This window comes from Pezoporus flaviventris, unplaced genomic scaffold (genome assembly GCF_033815535.1).
Source record: "Pezoporus flaviventris isolate CSIRO_AGI_PZ_B2104156 unplaced genomic scaffold, CSIRO_AGI_Pfla_v1 ptg000037l, whole genome shotgun sequence".
Classification (NCBI taxonomy): domain Eukaryota; kingdom Metazoa; phylum Chordata; class Aves; order Psittaciformes; family Psittacidae; genus Pezoporus; species Pezoporus flaviventris.
The window spans coordinates 8802855-8827773 of NW_026892585.1; the positions used below are offsets into that span (position 1 = coordinate 8802855).

Genomic DNA, 24919 nt, shown 5'->3' on the forward strand with positions numbered 1-24919 from the left:
GAAGGAAAATGAATCATATGCACATGATGATTATGAAGTTGCACTGCGTGAGCATCTTTGAAGCAAATTGCATTAATATTCTATCATAAACAGGTTCTCCCCTTAATTACAGCCACAAACCCAATTGTATGAGTAGAGTTCCTTGGCCATTACTGATGTCTGAGTTTACTTCAAAGTATATCTTTCACATTATTTACAAAATATAATCAAACCAGAATGTCAGCTACAACATACTAAAGCTGACTTGTAAGGTAATTCATCTTAATAAATTATTACAGGGCATGGTGGGAAGATACATGGCTAAAGATGTGTGGTCAGGCTTTGTGCTAAGGTAAGTAAATGGGATGGTTCTTTGCCTCGTTTACGACAGTGACTAGTTGACTTACCAGAACAAGATTATACAGAGGAAGTTGACTGATAGGAGACAAGTGATGCATCTCTCAGAGGAACATGCATCACAGCTGAAAGTCAAGATACACTCAGTGGTTGTTTTGCAATCTATTGTCTTCCAGCACCTTGTGATAGACACAGGCATTCAGCACTGATCTCTCAAACGTCATGTCATGACTTCGGTTCTGGAGTTGCCAATTAATCATAACAGTTCTAAGGCTTCATATCCTATTGAGTAGATATAACCCAAGTCCTCACAAAACCTTTATGCAGAAATTACCACCAGTGTTTAACAAGTTTGAGTGTTGAATCATGATTTACTTGGAGAAATCCCAGCCCAGACAAGTGGCACTTAAATGTCGTATTTACATGCCTGAGTGACAGGACAGAGCTTCCTCCCACTTTCCGGGGAGGGAGAGGGGAGAAGCTCGTAAGCATAAGTATATTTTATTGAATAGCTTGGGTCTGCCTTTCTGTGCAAAAGATGTTTGGGGAGAAGGAGCACTCTGCATGGTGCTTAACGTCCATGTATGTCCCTGGAGCCCCTCAACACCACTTGTATTGCTGCGTGTTTAGTAAGCAACTTGCTCCGTGGAGCAAGGAGCTCTTTCCCCCTGCCGGTGCAGAGCAATAGGAGCGGCTGCGCAGATAGGGACCTGGTTATCCTTGTGCTAACGCGCGCATACAGGCTGCAGTTTTATTCCACACACACGTACCTGGCCTCGCCAGCACAGGGCTTAAAGTGCCCAGAGCGAGAACAGGGCTGTTGGCAGAGAAGCGAAGCGGGCTCTGCTGATTTCTGGGGAGCAGAATCGGATTTAACCTCCGGAGCTGCTCCCCTACAAAATGCCCAGTCCTTCCTCGCCCGCACTCCTCTGGCGGCGGGGTGGCTGCAAGGACGCTGGGGAGCAGGACGGGGTCGATGTGCCTTCTGCCGGGGGGAAAAGCTGTGCCAGGGTCACGTCGCTTTTTGCGAGCAGCGGCACAAATGCGTGCTCCTGCCTTTGGCAGCGGTAAGGAAACGGGACATCCCCCGCCCCAACAGGAGCAAAGAGGGGCGACTGAACTACCTTCCACCCCACTCATCCCTCCTCTCATCCCATATCCCGGGACAGGTGGCGAGCCCGCCCCTTCCCCACCGGTTCCTCCTCCCCTCTTCTCCTTGCTCCCTCCCCATTTTTCTCCTCCTCGGCGTCCCCAGAGGGAGCCCCTGCTCTCCGCGGCTAGGAGGAGAGCGCAGCCGGGCGCGCCCCGTCCCGCAGCCGGCTCCAGCCGCTCCGCAAGCAGGAGGAGAAAGGCAGCCAGCAAAGCGAGCAGCCCGCAGCGGGGCACGCACGTGTGCGAGCAGCCTTTCGACGGCCACCCTCCAGCATGCTGCGCGGAGCTGCGCGGGGCAGCGCGGCGGGGAGGAGCTGACTGCGGCCGCGGGAGAAGAGCGGAGCAGCAGAGCGGAGGAGCGGCTCCGCGGAAACCGCCGTTTGTCCGTCCCGTCCGGCCTCCCCCCGACACACACCCCTCCGAGGAAGCCGGCGGTCCCGCAGCATGGGCGGCCGCAGCCCCCTCGCTGCCGCCGGGGCCGCTGTCCTGGTGCTGCTACTGGGGCGCTTCACTCTCTGCTTCGCCGTGGAGGAAAAGAAAGGTAAGGGAGGGATAAGGGGGGGGGGGGATGAGGGGTCCCGCTGCCGCTTTGCCGGCTGCGCCCCGGGAGACTGCGGGAGCCGAGGTGCGGGCGGCCTCCCGTGGGGAGCGGCGGAGGGAAAGTCCCAACTTCTTTCCTTAATTAAAAAAGAGAGGAGACGGCGGGGGGAATAAACCTATAGCAGCGATCACGCAGCTCCGACTTCCTGATTCTAGGCTTATTTTCTTTTGTGGGGGTGGAGGAAATAAAAGGGAATAAGTCTTGGCACATCTCCTCGGTTGTGCTTCTCTCCTTTCGTGTTTCTTCCCCGCCACCTCCATCTCTTCTGTCCGAGTGTTCCCCGGCCGGGCAGCGGGCTCAGCCCCGCCGCGGGGCTTCGGGAGCGGTGCGGAGCGGGCGGTGGGGCTGAGCCCCCGAGTAAGCGCCGCTGCGGTAACTCCCGCCTGTGGCTCTGACGGGGACACGTCCGCTTGTGCTGTAGTAAGAAAATAGATGTGTGTTTTCACCTTTTATGTGTGCACCTGGGAAGGGAAAGAGAGCACGATTCCCGCGGGTCCTGGCTCCCTCCTTATTAAAGAGGAGCGTTTATCCCTGTCTGACCCATGCGAAGCAGCCGCCGGCGCTCTTCCCCCGGCACTGACCGCGGTGCGTGGGAACGGCCGGCTCCCGGGGTCCGGTGGGTCGGTACCGGTTTTTGCTTTGAGAAACCGGTTTAAAGGGTGAGAAAAGGTTTCTGTCTGTTCAGATCCATCGCTTTTCCTCTGTGTGTGGTGCTCTCTTTTGTGAGTTTGGAGAGCAGGCCCCGGCTGCTGCTGTTCCAGGCTGAGTGCAGTCCTCTTTACCTTGGACATCTGCCAGCCAGGAAAAAATGCAGATTTGGGTGGTTTGGGGTTTTTTGTTATTATTATTTTTTTCTTTCCTTTTAAAGAAAAAGCGGGAGAAGAGAGTTAATAGTTTTTAGAAGGGCTGATGCATGGCTTAAAGTAACTGGGTTAGTCTTTTCGTGACTGCAGACAGTAAAACCGCCCTGAAAGGGAGAAACACCCTGTCCAAAAGAACTAGTTGCACAACCTCTGAAAAGTGGAGAGATTCTCTTGTTCCAGAAATCAAGTTCATACCTGCTGTTGATGTAACATGGCCAGTTTTCCTTTCCCGGTTTTCTTTCTCCTCCCTCCTTCCCCCTCCTCACCTTTTGAAATAGATAAGCAAGGCGACTCCATCCGTGTGCTTGTGTTAAAAGCCTTCTGAGTTGCAGTCTCAGGTGCACGTATCCCGTAGAAGACAGAAAATGTCAGGAGAAATACCCTGTTTATAGTGTTTAATTCTGTCTCTTGTAAAGTGAGGAGGGTGCCAGCTATTTGAGGATTACTAAATAATCAGCAGCTTAGTGATAAAACCCAACAGAGGTTATTCCCAGTATGTTGTGTCAGCAAGTAACTGTTCCTCTGAGGAGAGCAGGAGGCTCAGTGGCAGTTGTGAAGGCAGAAGTGTTTCTTCTGGAAGCATTAATCGATTGATTGGTCTTCATTGGTTTCTACCCACACTTCAGGATAAACAAGAAAATAAGAGGTACAAAATAAAGTGTCATTTGGGAACTGTGAGATACTGGTTTGAAGCAACAGGTATTAGAGCATCAGTATGTGTTGAGGACCTGCCTCCTTGGTCAAGTGATACGACCTAGCAGCAGAATCCAGAGTAATTCTGGAAGTAAAGGTGCTGTAACAAATACATGCAACACTGTTGAGTTTTAAGACTACATTCTGTGCGGTTCAAAAGTTCAAGTCACAGATGAAATTGCACTTTTAAAACCTTCAACCTGACTTGCTCTATTACCACGAAAAGCAGGTATCACCAAAAAGCCCCTGTAGCTGGGCAAAAGTTTTTGTCAGAATGAACTCATAAAGTCAGATCAACATAATGTTTGAATGGAAATTTAAATACAATTGTGTCTTTTCCCCAAATTTTAGAATGAGTTCTGTGAATATAGATGAGAGAAAACTGGTTTAGTTATAACACTGTAGGCATTAAGATACAAAAAAAGCCCTTAATTATTGTGTATTCTGGAACCAAATGTCAGTGCTGGAGACTGAAGTATGCTCACAGGATAGATACCTGCCTCTCTGTCTATCTCCCTGCTCTGATGTTGACCCACATTAACCACAGTGGAACTAATCCAGGTTTCCATTAATGTACCCTGGTTGGTCTGCTCAGCGGTACCTGAGATAAATACCTGTGACAGCCGGTGTGCCACTTGTGCAAGGGGTGTTTGACCCATGTCAGTGCTTTTCGTGCAAACTGCTTTGCATTCCTATGTATTGGGTTTATATTGCTAGTTTTGATACATAGCTGCGGCTGTTGTGGGATGGCAATGTGCTGCTCTGTACTGCTTGGTAGCTGCAAAAGTTGGCTGCGATGGTCTTCTGTACCTGGTGTCTTACATTGCTCTCTGAAAAACAAAGGAAACACAGTTCCTTAGGGATGTTACATTCATTTTCAAGTGAAATGTTAAAGCTCCGTCGAGTGTCCTGTGCAGTGTTTACATGGGGGCTCTGTGTGTATTGCTATGATGTACTTCTGCCCTTTACATTGTTTTGTAGTTTCTGTGCTGTGTATGATTCCATACTTACTTGCAACAGACGTATACAAGCAGACTAATCTTTGTGGGTGGTGTAGGGCTTGACCTGGTTACGTGCAGGCATCCAGTGTTTTTTCAGATGCCCTCCAGTGTTATCTGGCTGCTGCTTGGTGGGAGCAGAGATCTTGCAGGAGACCCCTGTCTCATGCTCCTATTACAGTACTGTGATCGATATGACTGATATGATTGATACTGATATGATTGATATATTGATATGACTGATACGGTGTTCTGTCATTCCTGTATGTGTATATCCTCTGGTGCGAGTAGAGTTTTCTATGTGAACACAGGAGCAAATCATTGAATCATAGAATGATTTGGGTTGGAAAGGACCCTAAAGCTCATCCAGTTCCAATCTTCTGCCACAGACAAGGACACCTTCCACTAGAGCAGGTTGCTCCAAACCCCATCCAACCTGGCCTTGAACACTGCCAGGGATGGGGCAGCCACAGCTTCTCTGGGCACCCTGTGCCAGTGCCTCAGCACCCTCATAGTGAACATTTTTTTCCTAATGTGTGTGTGTGTAGGTATGTATCATGTAAGGTCCTGTCTGTAGCCATTTTTTGTTTTCTTTCTCCTTGATAAATGACCAAACTTTTTTGGATTTGGAAACCAGAATCAATCTGTGCAGCCTTGGCAGCAAGTGCAGAGAGAGACACGGAGATTTAGATATCAACACAATCCAATTTGGTGAGATAATCTAATTAAATACTCTTAAGTGTAGACCTGCTCTTACTCCAGTACCTCAGTGTGTGAATGATTAAGAAAACCCAGATCCCATCACTGAGGGCAATTTCTGACCGATAGCGAAGGGAAGGTAGAACGCCAGCAATCTGCTTAATTTGGGCAATCTGCAAAATACAGCCACTCTGTACAAAATGTTACAGAAGAGACTGGCCTCTCGGTAAAGCCTGTGTATATGGTGAACAAACCACATGCTGAAGTGACAGTAAATACAAATGTGTTATTTCTTGCATATTAAGAGATTTACAGATAAAATACGAAATCAAGATCAATCCCCTGGAGACTTTACAATCAGAGTAGTCCGTTGTAATTTATTTGTTAATTTATAGAGATACGAGACTTTCAGGGAGTGTCGCACAATGCCATTATGGTCCTCAGGGCTGACTTTTGCATTCGGGTATCCATGTATCACTGAAATCACTGGGATATGTTAGCTTTAACAGCAAGATAGCTGACTAGCCAAACCAGTTCCTTCAGGAGGTGTCCTTATCTTCCTTGAGCATGAACTACCTTTCCTTAATAGCGCTACAGAAACAAGCCTAGTGAAAGGTTTACTTCATTTTAGGGAGGATGACAGTATCTTCATGGAACGGCTTTGTGCAGGAACTGTAGATATTGCTACAAACTTCTGCATTAGTCCAAGTTTCGATAGCGTATGTGCATCAGAGGGTGCAGTCACCCTGCGTATGTGAGCGGAGTATGCCAAAAAAGAACTAATATGCATGTTATGTTATAAGCACTGGTGATTACAGGTATGCGAACTTGTGTTGGATGTCATGTTAGTCCTGGATCTGTATTACAAAAAGATCTGTGTAATACAAATGTGGTTGTACTGTCAGAGAAATGCGTTGATTTGTAGAACCGTAATTGAGGGAGCCAGCATTAGCTGTACTTTTAAAAGCATTCTCTGGCATGTCTACATTAGGAGCACCTCCTGGGGTGACCTCATTTGGCAAACCTTTATAATTCAAACTAATCAAAATGGGAACGAGGCCTAATTCTGTAAGAAGATGACCTGTTGGCTAGAATAACTTTTGGAAATAGGTGAATTGCATTATGTATCTCCTGTTTGTGTTCGGCATTACTCAAACCCTCATTCTCCCGTGCTGCTCGCCTTAAGCATTTACTAGGGAAAAACGCAGTTCAGTCAGGGCTCCTCTGGCACAGGAATCGCACTCAACCCAGATAGGTAGGATTTTGCTAGTTTTAGCAGAAAGCGATTGGGAAAGGCAGCATTCTCACTTCTTGTTTCCCAGATTTACTCTGTAGCAGTTGCAGAAGGTGTATAGCCACCAACGAATACTCAAGCAGCAGTTATTGCTGCGCTGGGGATAGTCACCTGCCTTGCTCTCGCCTCAAGGTGAGCTTGAGCAACACGTTTTGCTGTAAGTGCAGTTGAAGTTAGTGCAGAATTTGCCTTTCTGGGTCCTAAGCACCCTTCACCCAGTGCCTGTGATGAGAGCAATGACGAGGAGCTGTGTGACACTGAGGTCTGTGGCAGAAGAGTGGGAATAATAATGGAGGAGTAGCGGATGGGCCTTCACCTCTGGGATGCACCCTTCAAATAAGGGTGATGCAATGCCACATGTCCCCAGGTCTGCATGACAGGGGTGGGATAAAAGCTGTGTTGGATGTGACTCATCCAAAGTCCTTCATTCTGGAGGACTGCTGCTGCTGTACCTGTTGGCTCTGAAGAGCTCATGAAATGCATGAGGACATGGAGAGGCAGCACTCTGGATTTATCAGCATTGTGTAGGTGTGGGTAGAAAGTGTTCAGTGATTTTCTTTTTGCTAGGAGTTAAAAGTACACAGGGCAGGAATCCACTGCGTGTTGTTTGGTGTGGACTTTGACAGTCCCTTGGCTTGGTACAGTACACACTGACCCTGTTAAATTAAACGCATCGATTTGACCTTCTCCTATACCCCTTCCCTTCCAGGAACACTTTATTAGTAGGTGCAGATCTACTATTGTTTCTGCCCAGTCAGGTTTTTGATGTGTTGCTTCTTCTCTTCCAACTACAGCAAATAGAACTGTAACACTTCCCTTTTCTTTTTAGGGCTGAATTCTGCTGACCTAACAGTATTGAGTAATAGTGTATTTTTCTTTTCTTCAGAAATAGTTACAGAACATTTGGCATGAATATGGGCAACAGAAGTCATTCCTAAAGGAAATGTGGGGAGGGGGGAAGGGAAGATGTACTCCTCTGCATAGAGAAATTGTACTAAAATAAATGTCTGTTCCTCCTGAAGCAAGATTGTTCTTTACTCAGAACTATGATACACCTTCATAGCTTGTCTTATAGTGAGAACATGTAGGTGTGGGTCCTGTGGTTAATAACGTTGTTGCTCACTGGGAAGAAGCATGAGAAACCCACTTGTGAGATGGTGTGTTTGAACAGGAAAGCTTTCTGATGACCGGAGTGAAAAGACGAGGCCGTTGAGCTAAAAAGTACATGTGCTACCACACTGCACCTTTTAAAACATTCTGGTCTTTAAAGAACAGAAGGCATTGCTAGGTGAGAGGAGCACTGGATTTATGGAGCCCGTAGAGGCGTGTGAGTTTTTGGTTTGAAGTTTTAATGCAAAGTGTGTTTTGCCTGTTGACAGATCCATGCAAGGCAGATGCAAGGTTCCTCCTCCTGCCAGCATGCCGTCTCCTGCTCGGCACATCTGCGTACATGAAAGTAAACATCTACGTGTTCGCATGCATGTTGTACTATTAGAGTGCATCAGATCATGGGTGGGTTCTGTTTGTTGCAGTGGTTGAAGAGGAAAAAAACCAAACCAACAACCCTGGGACAAAAACCAGAATAACTTCCAGTCAAACTGAAATAATAAATAGGCCAGGGTGGTTCTAGTGAAGTGAAGGGGATAAAAAAACCCGACAACAAAAAGCCAGCTAAAAAGCCCCAAACCTGCTTCAAGATAATCTGGAAGATTAAATTTGAGCGGAGACTATTTCTTTTCTTTTTAAGTTGGGTACGAAGGAAAATGAAATGCTGTTTGAAATGAAAATTTGCAGGTTTATTTTGAAAATACCAGAACACCGCTTGATTTTCTTATGCCTCCCTCCCACTCAGTTTTCTGGCCAAGGCGTGTTTGCTGAGTTTTGCTCAAATTAATGAACTGACTTCAGTTCACTTCTTCCCCCACTGAAAAACTTAAGGTTTTGGGGGTGGTGTAATGTGTCATTTAAATGCACATAAATCGCTCTGCTCTGATCGGGGTGAATGTTAAGTAGAGAGCGAAAAGCAGTCCAGAATGTTTGTGATGATTTTTTTTTCCATTTTCATCAAATGAAATAAAAATAAATAAATAACAATAATGAAGTGATAATAATAAAAATAACCAAACTTTTTTTTTTCTTTTTTTTTAAATAAATACATTTTAAACAAAGTTTAGTATCCTTGCCTCCCTGGCTTAAGTACCTTTGGTGCCTTCACCATATCTTGCTAACCTCTGGCTCGAGGAGGAGCTGGAGGCTTGTAGCCTCCTTGCTGGAAGTCCACAAGCAGGCTGGCCGGGGCTTTGGGCAGGCAGGGTGAAAGCTGCCGAGCAGTAGCAATGCCCCAAGGCTGGTGGTGCTTCTGTGTGGGTTAATAGCCTGCTCTGTCTAGTGATGACTGCTCTGAAGCTCCTTTACCTTGCAAAGGTGACACGTGAAGGGTGGGCAGCCTTGCTGGTGTAGCCTACAGGTCCCTGGAAAAGTGGTGGGTTTGCCAGTCCCCTCCATCCCAAAATAATAATGGTAATAGTAATTAATAAACCAAATATGCAGGACCAGCAAATGTGGTTTTGCCAGAACTGTTCTGCAGAGTAGAAGGCTCCTCCTGGTGCGCAGGGGCCGCTGGGGCTGGGTGAGTGAGGTGGGGTGCTTTCTGGGGAAGAAGATGTGGAAGGAAGGAGGAAAGGATATAGACCAGCTGTCTTGATGGCAGGATAGTAGTATTCTACCTCTGGCTTTCATGAGAAGAAAATTATCAGTTTGTGGGAGTGAGGTTTGTGTGCGTTTGGTAATCAAAGAGCGGCTGTATAATCCCTGCCTTCCCGTCGCCAGATTCAGCAGTAAATATGAAGATGACCAGGGTAACCCTGGAAATCAGCTGCTCTTGGCTCTGAGGCACTGCGAGCTCATGCAACACTTTTATGTAGGGAAAAATATTATTTTACCTATCGGGAGCCGTGGGATCACAGCCATGGAGGCTTTGAATGGTTGCCTGATGCAACACAGCAGTCCGCTGGTGAAATTGCCTGCTAGGATTTTGGCCTCTCGCCCCATGCCCAAGCCAGTGACAAACACTGACTGGAGTTGAAGGTAACCACCATCCTATTCCAGGGTTATATGCAGGCTTTGAAATGATGCCTCACGCAGAGCGTAGTTTCTTCTCTTTCCTGAAGGCTCTTCTGCATGGCCTTCCCTGGGACGTGTCCCTTGATGGAGGCTGGCCATAGCATGGGATCAGGTGGCCTATGGTGGCATGCATCTGGCTCAGCTCCTTCAGAGAAGCATGCTCATTCCCTGCCTGTGGTAGGCTTAGGGTGCCTGGCCGACTGCTCCACTGCCCCAGGGAAGCCCCAGCACCTCTTAAAGTTACCAGCAACATGAGACAGTAGCTGCAAATCAGAGTTGGGTGTAAGCAGATGTAAAGTCTGAATTGCTTCCTGAATTATGCTTTCTACATAGATGCAGCACAGTTATGATGGCAGTTTTCATATTTACAAGGCCTAACTTAAATCTTGTCTGGGGATATGTATTCACCCCCTGCATTAAGATCTGAGAGGCATACATGCACGTCTGCAAGCTAAATTTGATTCACAGCTGAGGTAGTAAATGTTTCTGCTTGAAAGCTGTGTACTCATTTCTGCAACTGTGGCTGCATGTGCGGTTCCCTATTGCTACGCAGTTTTCTGATCTTGGGAATACCGATTTATTTCATTGCATTAATTAATACATTGCATTATAATTCACTAAGTCTTCTTTTCTTTCCCAATTCTGAAGTTCAAAATGCTTTTGTAGAACAATCATGTTTTGCGATGTTCGCTTGGGAGGTAAGACTAAGGAAGGAGGTAGGGTTCAAGGAAGAAGCTTGTTTTAGCAGTTGGGTCAGTTATTTCAACAATGCCTTTGGCAAAGCAGTAAGAGGCTGTTTGCACAAATCAGTAACTAGTTCCCATGATTCAGATTGAATCACGTGGTCCAAGTCATTTGAATAAGTAAATGACTTCTAGTATATGAGACGGCCTCTGCAATTAGGATGGCATGCTGCATATTTCATGTTATTTATTCTGTGGTTTTCAATAGATACGATTAAGTTGGGTTACACTTGGAATGCTAGGTAGCATTTCAACACAAGCCACTTAACCAAAGCTTACATTAAAACGAGATACGCATTTGTTTTGAACGAGTGGCATTGTGCTGTATCTTCAACATTTATGTTTTCTTATTAGTTTTCTACAAGCAGATACTTAACAGGCAAAAGGAGTCACCTTGCCAAGTGCACCTTCAACTTCTTTAACTGTAGTGGGGAATTCGCAAGGAGGTGCTTCCCAAACATTTACTATTTGCTGCAGTCTTAGCTTCCCTTCATGTCTTCCTGTGCCATCAATTCCAATGGATGTGGTGTAAAGAGATGCAGAAAACTGCTCAGATGTGCTCATGGATTGCATGCTACCTCTGGTGCTCCCAAGGGAACATGCTTCATGGTTCACCTGCAACTTCCACTGTTGGGTTTGGACTTGTGACAAGACCATTATAGTTCAGTGTAGAAGACAAGGAAGAAAAGGTGGTCTTGGCCTTTGTTTCTTCATGTTGTATTTTGTTTTTTGTCTCAATTTTAAGTTGCTGTATTATGCAATTGAAAGATCCCATGTGGTTTTGGTATTGTGAAAGTGGTATTAAAAAAAAATGGTCACTTTACTACCATGTCATTACTGGTTATACCATGTTATGCCATGTTATACTGTCCCAAAGTAATAAAGACACAGAGTTGTTGGAGCGAGTTCAGAAGAGGCCACGGAGATGCTGCGAGGGCTGGAGCAGCTCTGCTCTGGAGCCAGGCTGAGAGAGCTGGGCTGGTTCAGCCTGGAGAAGAGAAGGCTCCTGAAGGGGAGATTATATAGCAACTTCTAATAGCTAAAGGGAATCTACAAGAAATCTGGAGAGGGACTATTTCCAAAGTCAAGTAATGATAGGACAAAGGGGAATGACTTTAACCTGACAGAGGAGAGATTAAGATCAGATATCAGGAAGAAATTCTTCCCTGTGAGGGTGCTGAGGCACTGGCACAGGGTGCCCAGAGGAGCTGTGGCTGCCCCATCCCTGGCAGTGTTCAAGGCCAGGTTGGATGGGGCTTGGAGTCAACCTGCTCTAGTGGAAGGTGTCCCTGCCTGTGGCAGGGGACTGGATCTGGATGAGCTTTAAGGTCCCTTCCAGCCCAAACCATTCTGTGTTTCTGTGTACAAAGCAATGTTGATTAATTTAAGGAAATACACCCTCAGCTATCAAAGACTGTAAGTAGCTCTGCCTGATGGTGCTCTCTGGGGATATGGAGAATAGGTAAGATTTCAGGACCTTCTGGCCAGACGATCATCTGCTCTATTCCAGAGAAAATTTTGTTACTGTGTTTCTTTCCAACTTTTTCACTTAATGAAATACTAAAAGGTATGTAGAGATACTAGGGATGCCTATTGGATAAAAAAGCCTTTCAAAATAATGAAGATAACAGATCTTCAGTGCCAGATAAAATTACCTTTTGCATATATGATCAGTTGCTTCTACAACTGGCAGTTACCCACTAATTCCTCTACCTGAAGGCATTGGTGGTGAACTTTGCACAAACTATGACTTTGGAAGCCTGGGAGAGTTAAAAATCATTGGCAAGGGAAAGCTGTGATAAAAGCAGAGCAGATATGAGTAATACTTGACAAGTTTGCTTCTCATGTGTTAAATCTTGAAGGTACACACATTATCTACTGGGCATGTGAAGACACGGAAACCTTCCCCCACAAAGAAATAGGGGGAGAAGTCCTCATGTCCCTGAGTGACAGCCCATCACTTGCTGGCACCACTTTGCTGGGAACTGCTGAACAGAAAGTGCCTTTAGTCAAAAACTGTTACATGTTTGGAGTGCTTTTTCTTCTCCGTCTTTATTGCAGCCTATTTCTTATGAATGGAAACTTGACATTCTCACTTGTTGAACAGGGTTCAATTTGTTCTGCTGCTCTTCAGAATAGTTTTGCACTGAGTTTGTGCCTTTTTTTTTCCTCCTGTTAAAAACAAACACAAAACCCTAAGGGAAAAACCAATGAAACCAGAACAAAACAAACCAATTTTTTTGGAAATACAAGCATTAGTTGGCAAAATCCTGACTCTGGAAGCTATTTTGTCACAGCTGGACCATAATTCAAGCTATTGGGTCTCCACAGGAACACGGGTTTAGCACCACAGAGCAGTGTGTAGGACACGGGGCCTTTGGTGTTTGCTGAGAGTTGGGAAGTGGTGGAAGTGTGGCTTCTAAGGGAGAGAAGTCGCTCCCTGAGAAACAAGCTGTTGGAAAACCTAGTGACAGCCTCATCTCCCTTCCCTCAGGTACTGATCCAGGTCTTTCCCAAAGAGACCTGGAGTAATGTGAACAGAGGTTGAATTATGCCCAGGAAAAGTATTTTACCCTCTTCAGGTTCAGTATTCTGACTGGTGTCTGATTGCTCACAGCCAAGACCGTCCTTACTGAGGCACAGTGGCTGGCAGGGCACTCATTACCCATACAGGAAGACAAGTATTTGGCTTTCTAATGGAAACCTTTGTAGCTGACCCTTGTGTGCTTGTACATGTTGGGGACAGAGCACAGGCTTCCATTCTGAAGTTTCACTCATGGAGCAGAGGAAAGGCAGCATTAGAATTGAGCTGGTGTCTTTGTGTAGCAGACTGAACAAAGTGCACAAGGCTTGCAAGGTAGTACCAGCTCCACACTTTGCCTGTACTGTCATCGTGGTAGCATCTAGGAAGGTATCAATGCCATTGTCACTTCCTCAAAATTAAGGACAGAAGTTCAGTCTTGGAGAACAGGAGCAGGGACAAGTGTTTCACAGCAGATCCAGAAAGGGAAACATGCAAGACACTTATGTTGTGTGCTGAGCTTCTGCCTGCCTGGAAAGGAGGAGAAGCAATTGAGTTGCAGTAGGTTTAGTTTGGAAACCAAAAAATGTGATCCTTCTGTTTTTAATTCCTGATTTGGCCACTTGCAATAGGATATATGTAGGAGGTGAAGTCAGAACTTCAGCATCTTCAGTTACCTGGTAGGATCTGATCATTTCTTAAAACACCTCTGTTGGGATACATGCCCAGTTAATGATTCAGTTTTATATGTGTCTTTTTCTTTGGAAATTGAAAGGATTATCATTGAAATGCTGTCTCATTTCCATTTGGTCTTCAAAAAGTAATTAAGTGTTGAGCAATGGTGTTGTCAGTCTGCTTCCTACCTAATAAGCTCTGCAAGGTGTTCTTGTTAATGATTTTATTATTTCAGAGCTGCTCTTGTTCTGTCTTTCCCTCCTTAATGAGGCAAATCCCCTAGGCAACATCACTTTATCACAGTTGTCTATGGTAGAGGAACTAATCCAGCACCATGGAAGTTTGTGTTCATCAGTGTGTAAGATGCTTCCATCAGTATGTGTGGATAATTCTCCCTGACACTTAAAGGATGTGTCAAGCATAGAAAAGGTAGAACAGCCCATTTTTCTAAATGAGGGTCATCTTGATTTGAACAGCAGCAGTCTGGTTTGCCTCAGTGAGCACGTACAGTTCAATGAATTAAAAGTAAAAGTAGCTAATTAACAACTTCTGATTCTTTTGTGTCTGGTTATCAGTTACTATGAACCAAATTAATTCCCGATAGCATAGGGCATGGAAGATGCCAATGCCAAGCTCAGGTCAAGAATTAAATTCTTTAAAGTTCTGGAGAGAAATATTCCCTTTTTCATTGTATTGACAGTTTTGCAGAGCTGCCTTTATGTATCGTGGAATTTAACATACGTGTGCTTGTACGCTCAGCTGGTATCTGTAGTTTGTATTTCATCATATTAAGAGAAAATCTGTATTGGTTATCTGTGCTTGAAAGGGACACGGGCTATTTCCTCCTGGTTCAGTATGGTACCAACTGGATCCTGTCTATGACCTAAACTCAAATACTGTTTCAAAGACTCAGATCATTTCAGAAATAGCAAACATATGACTTCTGAGTAAACAGACTAGTTGTAATAGACAGGATTAGGAAATGGATTGTTCTGGGCCAACACTGCACAGTTGAGAGTGATGATATCGTCCTGGTAATCACACTGTTGGGCTTAATGGCCCATAAACTTTGATAAAAGCTTCTGTAAAATTGTCAGCAATAATTCCCCCCATTGTTAGGTTGCCAGCGAACGTCTTCAGCCCCTGGAATAAATTGCTCCCATCGACTGTGTTTATGTGATATAAAGTCAGACTTTGGCTCTGAAGGTGTACTAACACAAGTACAGAAAATTAACAAATACTGTCAGCTGGAAATTAATGGGTAAGGTCCACAATTACTGTAACTGCCCAGAACTCACCTGGGTTGGGCTGGGGTAGATTTACACCTGAAGCTATAGTCCAGAACAGGCGCCTTTTCATTACCCCTCACAAGTGCTCGCTAGGCCAGCAGAAATGAGCAGTGTTACTGCGGGTTTTGTATGAAAACTGAGAAACAGTTGAAGTTCATTATAGTTCTCCTTTGGTGTTAGTTTTGTCTCTGTGCGTTGTGGATTTTTTTTTTAGCATGGCAGCTATTAGAACAAGAGCATTAAAAAGGCATAATTACTTTCACAGACATTAATATGCCATTCTAAAAATAATTTTGTCCATCACTTACAAGCTGTGTCAATGTAAGGTCCATTTCAAATTGTTTTCACAGCTACAAACTTCCTACATTTCCTTCTCCCCCCCCATCCCTTCCACACGACTGGTTAAATAACAAATTATCAGCCACAGTGTGATGCATAATGGGCTATAATCCAAAGTGGGAAGAGAAGGAAATAAATAGTACAGGGTATTTAACAGTGCATTAAGCAGCGTAGCTGTTAGACTACACTGATAATACAGGGATGGGAGCAGGAAAATACTCTGTATGTCATTAGTTTAGTCAAGCAGTGAATTGCTCTGGCTCTGATATTGTTGGTCATATTCGACATATTTAGTGCAGATGCATTGATAATGCAAAACATAATGAAGAGCTGAACGTGGACTTTCCACCTTTGCAGCATGGGATGCGGAGGAGGAGCTGCCTTACCTGCCTGTAGGTGGAGTTTCATTTTTGTACTCTAAGGGGGAGGGGAACAGAAATGTTCCTGTTGCTAAATAGACACAGGGTCTGTCCTCCTAGAGTTATGGCTTGCTTGTCATTATTGGCTTGATTTTCTTTAGGGGGTGGCGGTAGAGGCAGAAACATATCCTTGGGGAATATGTTCACCAGTCTCCACCTCTGCAGCTTCAGGAATGCTTTGCTCCAGAAAAACGTAATTCTTAAACTAATGATCTTGACTGGCCCACTCTCTGTGATGATTTCCTTGTTTTATCTCCACCTTCCTGATGTATTCGGCAGAGGGTGGTAAAGTGGAATTCAGGGAGGGCCTCGAAGAGAGTCGGGCTCCCCAGCTTCAGAGCGTGCAACTTTGGAGAAAAGCTACGTGCAGGGGAGTCTATGGAAAAGGTAAAATTACAGAGAGTTGGAGGAGAAAGAAGAAAATCTGGAACTCTTGCTTCTCAATTACAGTAATGCTGCAGCAGGGACACACATCTTACATTGAGGCTCGATCCAGCAAACCTTAGGCATAATATCCCTTTGAAGTCTATGGATATTTTACCTGCCAGGACTGCATGATCAGGTTTTTTATTACTTTATTTGCCTAAGAAAACTCTTCTCATCTAGTTTAAAGGGAAAAACTGATCTAGAATACCACACTGTGTTATATTGAAGACTATGCCAAATGTAATTCTCTTAAAACAGAAGGTAAGATTATAAATTATAATCACATCACAAAGTATTGTGGTGTCAGTGTTATTACTTGAAATGAGGCTTTTGCTTGGGTATGCTTAAAAGTAAGCCTATTAAGTACATACTCTGGTAATTGTCCTTCCACTTTCTTTTCCTAAAAGATTGTTTCTAGATATACTGTTGGATGGAATTAATATGGATGAATTCTTTAGGCTGTGTAAAGAGGTGTGGCTTCCACCTCGATTTCTGCCAGCCAAAGTGGTGGTCTGATGGTTTAGCAAAAGGGAGGTATCTCTAAACTTGCTGGAATGAACTTGATGGAGTTGAGCAGCACTTCACTTGCATACTGGATGCGTTGGAGCAAAAACTTGGGAGTTATTACAAAGAAGCATCTGTGTGTATGTGCATACATATCTCAATTATTTACTATAGCCCTGAGACGATATGTTAATATGCAGTTCTTAGCTTATAGAGGCTTCTGGCACTCTTGCTTTGTACTTAAGGAAAAAGATGGTGTTACCACTGCAACTGCTATACCACTCGGTACTAAAGCAGTTCTTCCCTATGTAGCAATTATAAAGTACATTAGACAGATTCTCAAAGTGCACGTAACTGAAGCGAGAGTAGGACCTTAATGCTTGCTGAATGTTACAGTAAAAGGAGAGCATGAATTTGTTCTGGAATTGAGAAAAGTTCTCAATGGAAATAGCAATAGCTCTGAATTCAGCAAGCTGCTTTGGCAGATGTGTTATTTTAAGTCTGTGTGTGATCCCTTTGACATCAGTGGAGTTGTGTGTAGGCCTGGAGTTTGTATAGGTTCAGGGGCCTTGTTTTGCAGGGGCAAGAATTACTTTGTTTAAGGGAGTGATGGTTTGGAGAGGCTCAAGTGACAACACTCTACTGGGGTGTGACTGGTGACGGCAGGTACTTGGCGTTTCTTGCCAGTGAGCCACTGAGGATGATTGACGTGGAAGCCATGGGTAACTGGCAGTATCAGAAGTTGTGATTTATGGGTGCAAATTTTGGGTAAGTTTTCATATTACATTTGTGCATCATCTGTATTTGACAGCAAGGAAACAGTGTTGAGCTGTGTGCATATAATGATGTTTTGCTGTCTGTTAAACTTTGGAGTGGTACATTATATAACAGTGTATGAATGTAATTGTTATAGAGGAGGCAGGAGACCTAGGGAAGACTAGGAAAGGTTTTAACCTAGATGGGACTCAGTAAGACTATACCTTATCATTGAAAACCTAGTAATGTAAGGTCAATATGCTACTGAGGAGTTTTCTATGCTAATGAATTTATGACATTTCTTTGTGTTCTTAATCCTTATCAACTTGTAGAGCTAGGTATCCACATATTAATAAACCTGTGTGCTTAGGAAAAGCATACTTGGGATTATGGGGAATGCTTTATTATTCTCTGTAGCACTGTGTTTGCAAGATTATTAGTGATTGCTGTTCTCCTGTTGACTTTTTTCCCCACAGCTGTTGTTTCTTGCATAAAGCAGAAGTACAAATGCAGTTTTCTCGTTCTTGAGATAAAACCCAGAAAAACTCTATGCACGTGTGTTGGTCCCTTTCCCTGTTGACAGTAATTTCTGGACAGCACAATTAGGTTTTTTATAGGGTTTTGAAATCAATGTTTGGACAAAAACCTGCATAGGTGCTAATCCTCAGCTGTGTAAAAATGAGTCCCGTGCTTTGCAGCCTGAATTTTGGTCTCCTCTACTGCTGTTCACCAGGAGCTATTGCTATTTGTGAGACAGATGACGTGGAAGGAGGCTGGAGGGAGCAGGTCTTCTAGTGGTGCCTCTGTTCCTCCAGGATTAGTATGCATTCCCTGGAACGCTCTGGGGCTGCTCCTGACAATCCACTGAAAGAAAGGCAGTGCCGGGGATCTTGCATTCTTTCTTCCTCATGAGGGTCCTTAGTTGGATCATGTAGGAGTGAGCGTTGCACAAGTTTGTCTCATCTGCTATAGCTGGATGTTCAGAGCTGAGCTCAAGTCTTGGTGAAGCCAGGGTGCTGTTAGAATGCCTGTGAAATTCTGATCTTCCTCACAGATATTCTCCCTTTAAGTATCTTTATTGTCCCTGGACCTTCAGGACGGTGGGAGCAGGTTTATACTCTATAAGCATCCTGCAGCCTCAGTGTTCTGTTTTAATGAATTCCAAAAGCACTTTGAAGTTCACTAAGTTAAAGCAGTGACAGTGGCTGTATCCTGGGACTGGGAACTCTGCATGGGGCATCTTGGCAGTGCTGCCCAAAGGATAAGGAAAGCTGAGTGAGATGGTCCCCAAGAAGTCTCTTTAGTAACACAGTTTAGCTCAGGTACCAAATACACCAGAAGGCTCCAGTGCATGAAAGATTTTCCATACATATTGCAATACTGTGTTAAATTGAATGGATTATTAGTGAAGGTGTTCAGACATGTAACATGTATGATAGTTTGCCTGAAACATAACAAAAAAGTGATTTTTATAGTCAAAAGTAGAATTTTTAATGCTATATTTTGTTGTTTGTCTTCAGTGTTTTGAATACAGCCATAATAAGGCAGGCAGTGATTTATCTCAGAAATATACATACCCCTTTAAAAATGCAACCTGTCTGCCTGATACCTAATTAATCACTCACCTGAGATGATAAACTCGGTGTTGTGTGAGGAAAGCTTTCCAGCACTAGCAGGAGTTTAAAAGGTGCTTAATATGTGTATTAAAAATACTTTTGGAGACAGACAAAAGCTTAGGAGTCTGATGACTGTTTATCTGAAAGGAGTTCCCAGGGGCAGAGGAATGGGCTCCCTGTTTGTAGGCAGGGAATGTATTTGGAGACATTGAGGGAATGGTCTATTTAAAATTCAAAATGAAAAGCACTGAGATTATGGCAGTACGTGAAGTTAAGAGCCTTGCTTAAAGGATGTGGTGGTAGCTAAGGTTGATACCTGAAGATGATGTTTTATCTGTAACTTCCAACATATGCTCAAAGTGAAAACGAGTCACTGATGTAAGAGAAAGCTTCTTGAGTCTGGGAAAGTTATTTTGTAGGCTCCATATTTCATTGCACCAAATTTATTTATAATGCTTGGTGCTTGTTGTTTGCAGTGCCATGTGTTCCTGATGGTGTGTGATGCAGTGTGCGAAAAAGAGAGACCAAGTTAAACACTAGAGACTTCTGAAAGTCATGTAAGAAAATAGTCTGATAGCATAGTTTCATTTATGAAGAGGAATAGTAAATATTTACCTGTGCTGTGGTTATCTAAAGCTAACAGTACCTTTATATGGGCAGGTATGGAAGAGGAGAATGCAAGTTTTTTGTGCATTGAGGTTTGAAAACATGAGGCCACATTCTGCCCTCAGGTGAATCTTCTGCAGGCCTGCTGAAGTGCTGAGATACTGCACTCAGGACTGAAAGCAGACGTGGGTCTACAGCCAGGAAAAGCAGTATTCAAAAGCAGGGATGCAAGTGTTTGAGGTTTGCTCTCAATCTGGGCTGCCTGGCATAAAGGGCTTGTGGCAAAAAAGAAAGTAGTTTGTCCTTTATGAATCCAAGTCCTTGCAGAGAAGTCCTATGCGGTACTCTTTCAATTACTTTTGGTTGTTTAGGGTTTTTATTTCAGGCCACTGTGTAACTGCAGTAAAGAATTCTGCATGTAAATCATAATCTGTTGCAGATAAAGCAGGGGATTTTGGTTTAGTCTCAGAATTGGAGCTGGTAAGAGTATTGCCAAGAATTAAATACAGCAAGGAGGAACTAAAATTACCTGAATTCAAAGTTCAAGTCTTCAGCAGACTGAGTTTTGGGGAGAGATGGGGGTTGGTTTTGGTTTTGTTTGGGTGGGTTTGACTGGCTCTGTAAGGATCAGAATGATGGATTTCCCATGATATAGTCAAAAGAGGATTATAAAATCTGGATCTGTGTATTTGTTATAATTGTCTGCACTGTTATATACATTTGATACGGTCTAAGCCCCTCCATACCCCCAACCCCAAGTAACTGCACATAATCAAGGAATTACATGCTTTGATACAGGGCACACAGACTAAAGGAAATTACATTTTTTTTTTCCTCTGGGCATTTCCTTACCCATAAAACAAGGGACGGTCAAAGCCACAGCAAGCTGGGGTCATACAAACTGCCCGTGTGTCTGAAAACAGCCATGAAACCCAACGGTTAAAGGAAGCGTGTCCCTTGTCAATTGCCTCTGGCTTTCCAAGGAGTCAGTAGGCACCAGGGGCTGCTGCTGGGTGAGAGATGTCCCTATGGGAGCCCACTCCAGGATGCTGGGGAGGAAGGGCTCTACCCGCCCCGTGGTTCCCGGCACTGCTGGCAGTCTTGCATGCCCGCCCAGATGTTTGTTTGCTCTTTGGTCCCGGCTGGCAGCCTGGGGTGGTTCAAGTCTCCTTGATAAGCTCGGAGGTTGTGTTCGGGTTAGGTGCGATTCACTGGGTTAAAGCCTGGCTGGGTGAGGGGTTACGTTACCTCTTCCTTAGGGTCCTCTTAATTTATCCATGACTAGCATTTTCTTGCAAAGGGTTTGTAAGTTGTGGAGCAGTAGAAAACAAAAAGGGTGGAAGGGGGGAATCTATTAAGCTTTGAACTACAGGCCTGCAAAGTGCCATTAGCAGTGCCTGTGAATTTACTAGTTCACAGCTTTGGGATATTCTGCTTTCATTATTATTGAGAATTAAGCTGCACTGTTCTACTGCAGCATTAGCAGCAATTCTGCTGAATACAAATTAGGTTTTTGCTCCCGTCCAAATTCGACTGTGGGTAAAGGTTTAAAGAGGATATTTATGGGGCATATGCATGGAGTAGTTCTGGTTTGGATGTTTGGGAGGGTGGTATTTGGTTTTGTTGCTGTTTTCGTTTTCAAGTGACACTACTTCCTGCAGCATGCCAGGATAGCAGGTGGGATATTTCTGCCTCCTTTCTTGCTTGCTTTTTTCTTTCCAAGTGTTTGATCCCATAGAGGCTTAGGAGTTCATAGCTTATTTCCATCAAACCAGAATTCAGTCTTTTCTTATACATTGGCGAAATCTTGGGACCATAGTCGGTTTGCAGATCTCACATGATACCTGAAGGCAGAAGGGCTTTGTAAGCAAAAACTAGCCCTGCAGTATCTGAGAAGCCTGCAAAAGGTGCTGAACAACTTCTACACTTAACTAATGTGCTCCAAAGACACTTGCAAGCTGGCTGGATTGAGCCCTGAAGAAGCAGGGTGGAGACTTCTCCTTGGCCAAGGAGCCCAACACCAGTCTTGGGCGTGTTGTGTTTGCTTTCTTTTCTCCTAAGCCGAGATAGGCGTATTCCTTTGCCCAAGCACTTGCCCGTTGCCCTCATGAGTAGTTTTCAGGTGTCTAAGCACAGGCAGGGCTGATCCACGCTCCCGATGGAGCTCCACAGGAAGGAAAAGCAGTTTATAGCCGGGTGATTTGGGTTTGCTCTCCCCCAGGGCAGTAGTGCCAGTTAATTTACTGCCCCAGGGTATTTGTACCTGCAGCCTGTTTCTTTAGGGTGAGGAGTGGTGAAGAGCACCATATGATGGCTGCCTAGAATGTGATTTGATTCAAAATCAAATCCTTACGTTCTCCCTTCCCACAATTTTTATTTGTTTTTAATTACTCTTTTTTAAATTACAATCCTTGAACAGGCAAGACAGAATCCCCTTGATCTTCACAGCATTTTGAAAGTGAACGACGGAGAAAATATTTGTTCTTCAAGCTTCGTTTTGCATCTCGGTCCCGGGCCCTGTTTTATTGGCAATTTAAATCCATTAGTGAGAGATACAAGTCTCCACAGATCCTGTTATGTACAACATCTTCCCATCTAAATTTGAAGCGTAATCATGCACAAACATTGACTTGACCAGTATTGCTAGTGGCGTTCCTGTTAAGTGGATAGTTAAAGGTTTAATGACCCCTTTGAAACCAAGTGTTTGCTTTTTGTCACATATTGATGGTACTGTGAGGCAAGCAATTGAATTTTTTGTTTTCTCTTAGTGATTTTTATAAACCATTTCAACTGCTGGCACGGTTTGTCCACTCTGTTTCCCACGGTGGTTAAGATTGAGCTGTTTGGACAGGGTACATGGCCATGTGCCATCAAAGCTTAGTGGGTTCATATAGCCTCCTTGGGGTTTCTTCTCAAAGTGGGTGAACGCTTGTTAACTTGATTTCCTGACCATCATGGCAAGAAGGGAGGTTGCCAGTTGGATGAAAAATGTATATGATGCAAAGGAAAATCCCTCAGGCCTGGGACCTACATATAGCATTGAATTCAAACTGGAAGAGGGTAGATTAGATTAGATACAAGGAAGAAATTCTTCATTATGAGGGTGCTGAGCCGCTGGCACAGGGTGCCCAGAGAAGCTGTGGCTGCCCCATCCCTGGCAGTGTTCAAGGGCAGGCTGGACGGGGCTTGGAGCAACCTGGGCTAGTGGAAGGTGTCCCTGCCTGTGGCAGGGGTTGGAACTGGGTGAGCTTTAAGGTCCCTTCTAACCCAAACCATTCTATGAATATTTTCTTCAGTGAACCCAGTCACCAGGAGGACTGCTTGTGGTGAGGTCTGAGAGGGCAGGGAGGCCCTAACAGAATGTTGCCCCTTGACTTTCTGTAGTTCTACTCAAGGGTAGAGAGAGCAAAAATCACTATGTGTCTGCTTTCCAAGTATCTGTGATGAATCAAGAAGTAGTGCATAGGAGTCTAAAATGCAGCTGATTGAAAGAGTAGCTAGTTTGAGGTTTAGTAATGGAACAAATCGCTGGAAGCTTTGAGATGAAGTACACAGGGATGCTCACTTTTTATGGCACTTAGCAGCAGTTTAACACAGGAGACTACAGCACAGGCCAGATGCTTCTCTGGTTTTACATGGGATTGGTGCTTTAATGCTTTTTGTCTCCTGCTCCTACCACACAAACTTCATCACCCACTGGCACTGACTGAGGCCTTGGGCTGTTGGGTGAACAGTTCCAGCTAAACACCAGGAACCTGAACAAAACCAAGTGAAGCTTTCACACTATTTGTGAAACTACTTGTAGTTTCTCAGCCCTACTGAAATATATGTGAAACTATTTGTAGTTTCTCAACCATTATGAATTAAATTAATTTCATTTAAAAGGCAGCTGGTTAAACCAAGAACATACTGAACTTGGCATCGGTCCACTCATGCGAGTCTGGGACTCATAAAAGAGTTGGACATGGGATGAAGCACCTTCAAGTGAGAGCCCCTGGCTGCTACCCAGGACAGCTGCAGGGATGCTGCAGCCTCCTTTGCCAAATACGGCTGTTGCAATACACAGCCACTCCTGAGCACAGGGGCCTTTGCCCCTAGCTGCCCTCTTCCATGGAAAACCGTATTCCCAAAAGACCAAGAGCAGTTCTGGGACCAGCCTGGGGTGGCTGGTACATCTTTTGAGATGCAACCCTGCAGGCAGGAGACTGAATGAACATTTAGATACGTTCATCCCCTCTTTGGGACACTTAACAGTTGCAGCAGTCACTGTTCCCCAAAGTTGTGCATGACCAAAGGCAAATGCACTTGGGTGGACAGAAGACATCTCCTGCAAAATCCTGTTTGTTCATTCCTTGTGGTGTTAAGGGAACCCATGCTTCCAGATCAAGCACACTGCTGTGCTGTGTCTTCAGTAATTCTTTCTGCTTCTCTTGCCAAAATGTTTGCATGCATCTCCTTCTGGAGGAACACTAGGGAATGTTGAAGGAATCCTTAGGAAAGGCAGGAAGGGTTACTGGGGTTTTGGCAGGCCTGTAAGCAAGGAGGTTTCTGAATTCCCAGTTCTACCTTTGGAAAGCTTGTCACATTATGTAGAAGGAGCTTTGCTTACAAAGGAATAACTTGCTGCCCTCAGTTTATGGAAACATACAGTGGGTCTATACCCTTGGGTGGTTGATTCTAGGACCAGTAAAGCTCCAGTTTCTAAATTAAAGGGTAACTTATTTTTCTTCTTAAGCTGTGCAATTTGGCTGTTTGCAGTATCCCAGAGAGGCAGCAAAATTACTGTTGGCTTTCCCACAATAAATCCTTGACCTTCCCCACCATTTAAGCATTAGCAGATTCCCTGCACTGTATACATGGGGGTGGAGAAAGGAGCTGTGGAGTTACACACGCATACTGACACATGCACAAATTTGTTAGTAGCTTCTAGCAAGCACTTAGCTTGCAATCTCAAGGCAGTGTTTGGGGTTTTGTTTCCTCCTCTGCACAGTTCTGTATGTGAAACAGATACACTGCAGAATGATATTGTATAGAGTGATGGTTTAGACATAATTTGTACAGCATGCATAAGTTCCCTGGGGGAGATACGAAACGTTTGTTGGTGTACATCTCTGCATCCTCCCGTGCCCAGCCCAAAGGGTTCTTGTGGTACTTGGCTTCTTCCTTCGAGCTCTCTCCGATCCATCATCTGGCGATGGCTGCAGAAGCTGAAATCTCATCTGTGCGTGATGCTGATCACCGAGATGTAGTGTGAAATGGAGGTTTT

General features: G+C 44.5%; 1 protein-coding gene across 4 annotated transcripts in view; it reads left to right on the forward strand.

Moving 5' to 3' along the window:
- The window catches only part of EGFR (epidermal growth factor receptor), a 178252-nt gene that overhangs the window by 17193 nt on the left and 136140 nt on the right, over positions 1-24919 (forward strand). The window contains exon 1 of one of the 4 annotated variants that reach the window (XM_061464622.1): positions 1679-2029. The exons of the other annotated variants lie outside the window; for them this stretch is intronic. Within the exon in view, the coding sequence (XP_061320606.1) occupies positions 1933-2029 (97 nt within the window). The 5' untranslated portion in view covers positions 1679-1932. Of the gene's footprint in view, positions 1-1678; positions 2030-24919 lie in introns of those variants that run through there. 4 annotated transcript variants of the gene reach the window in all.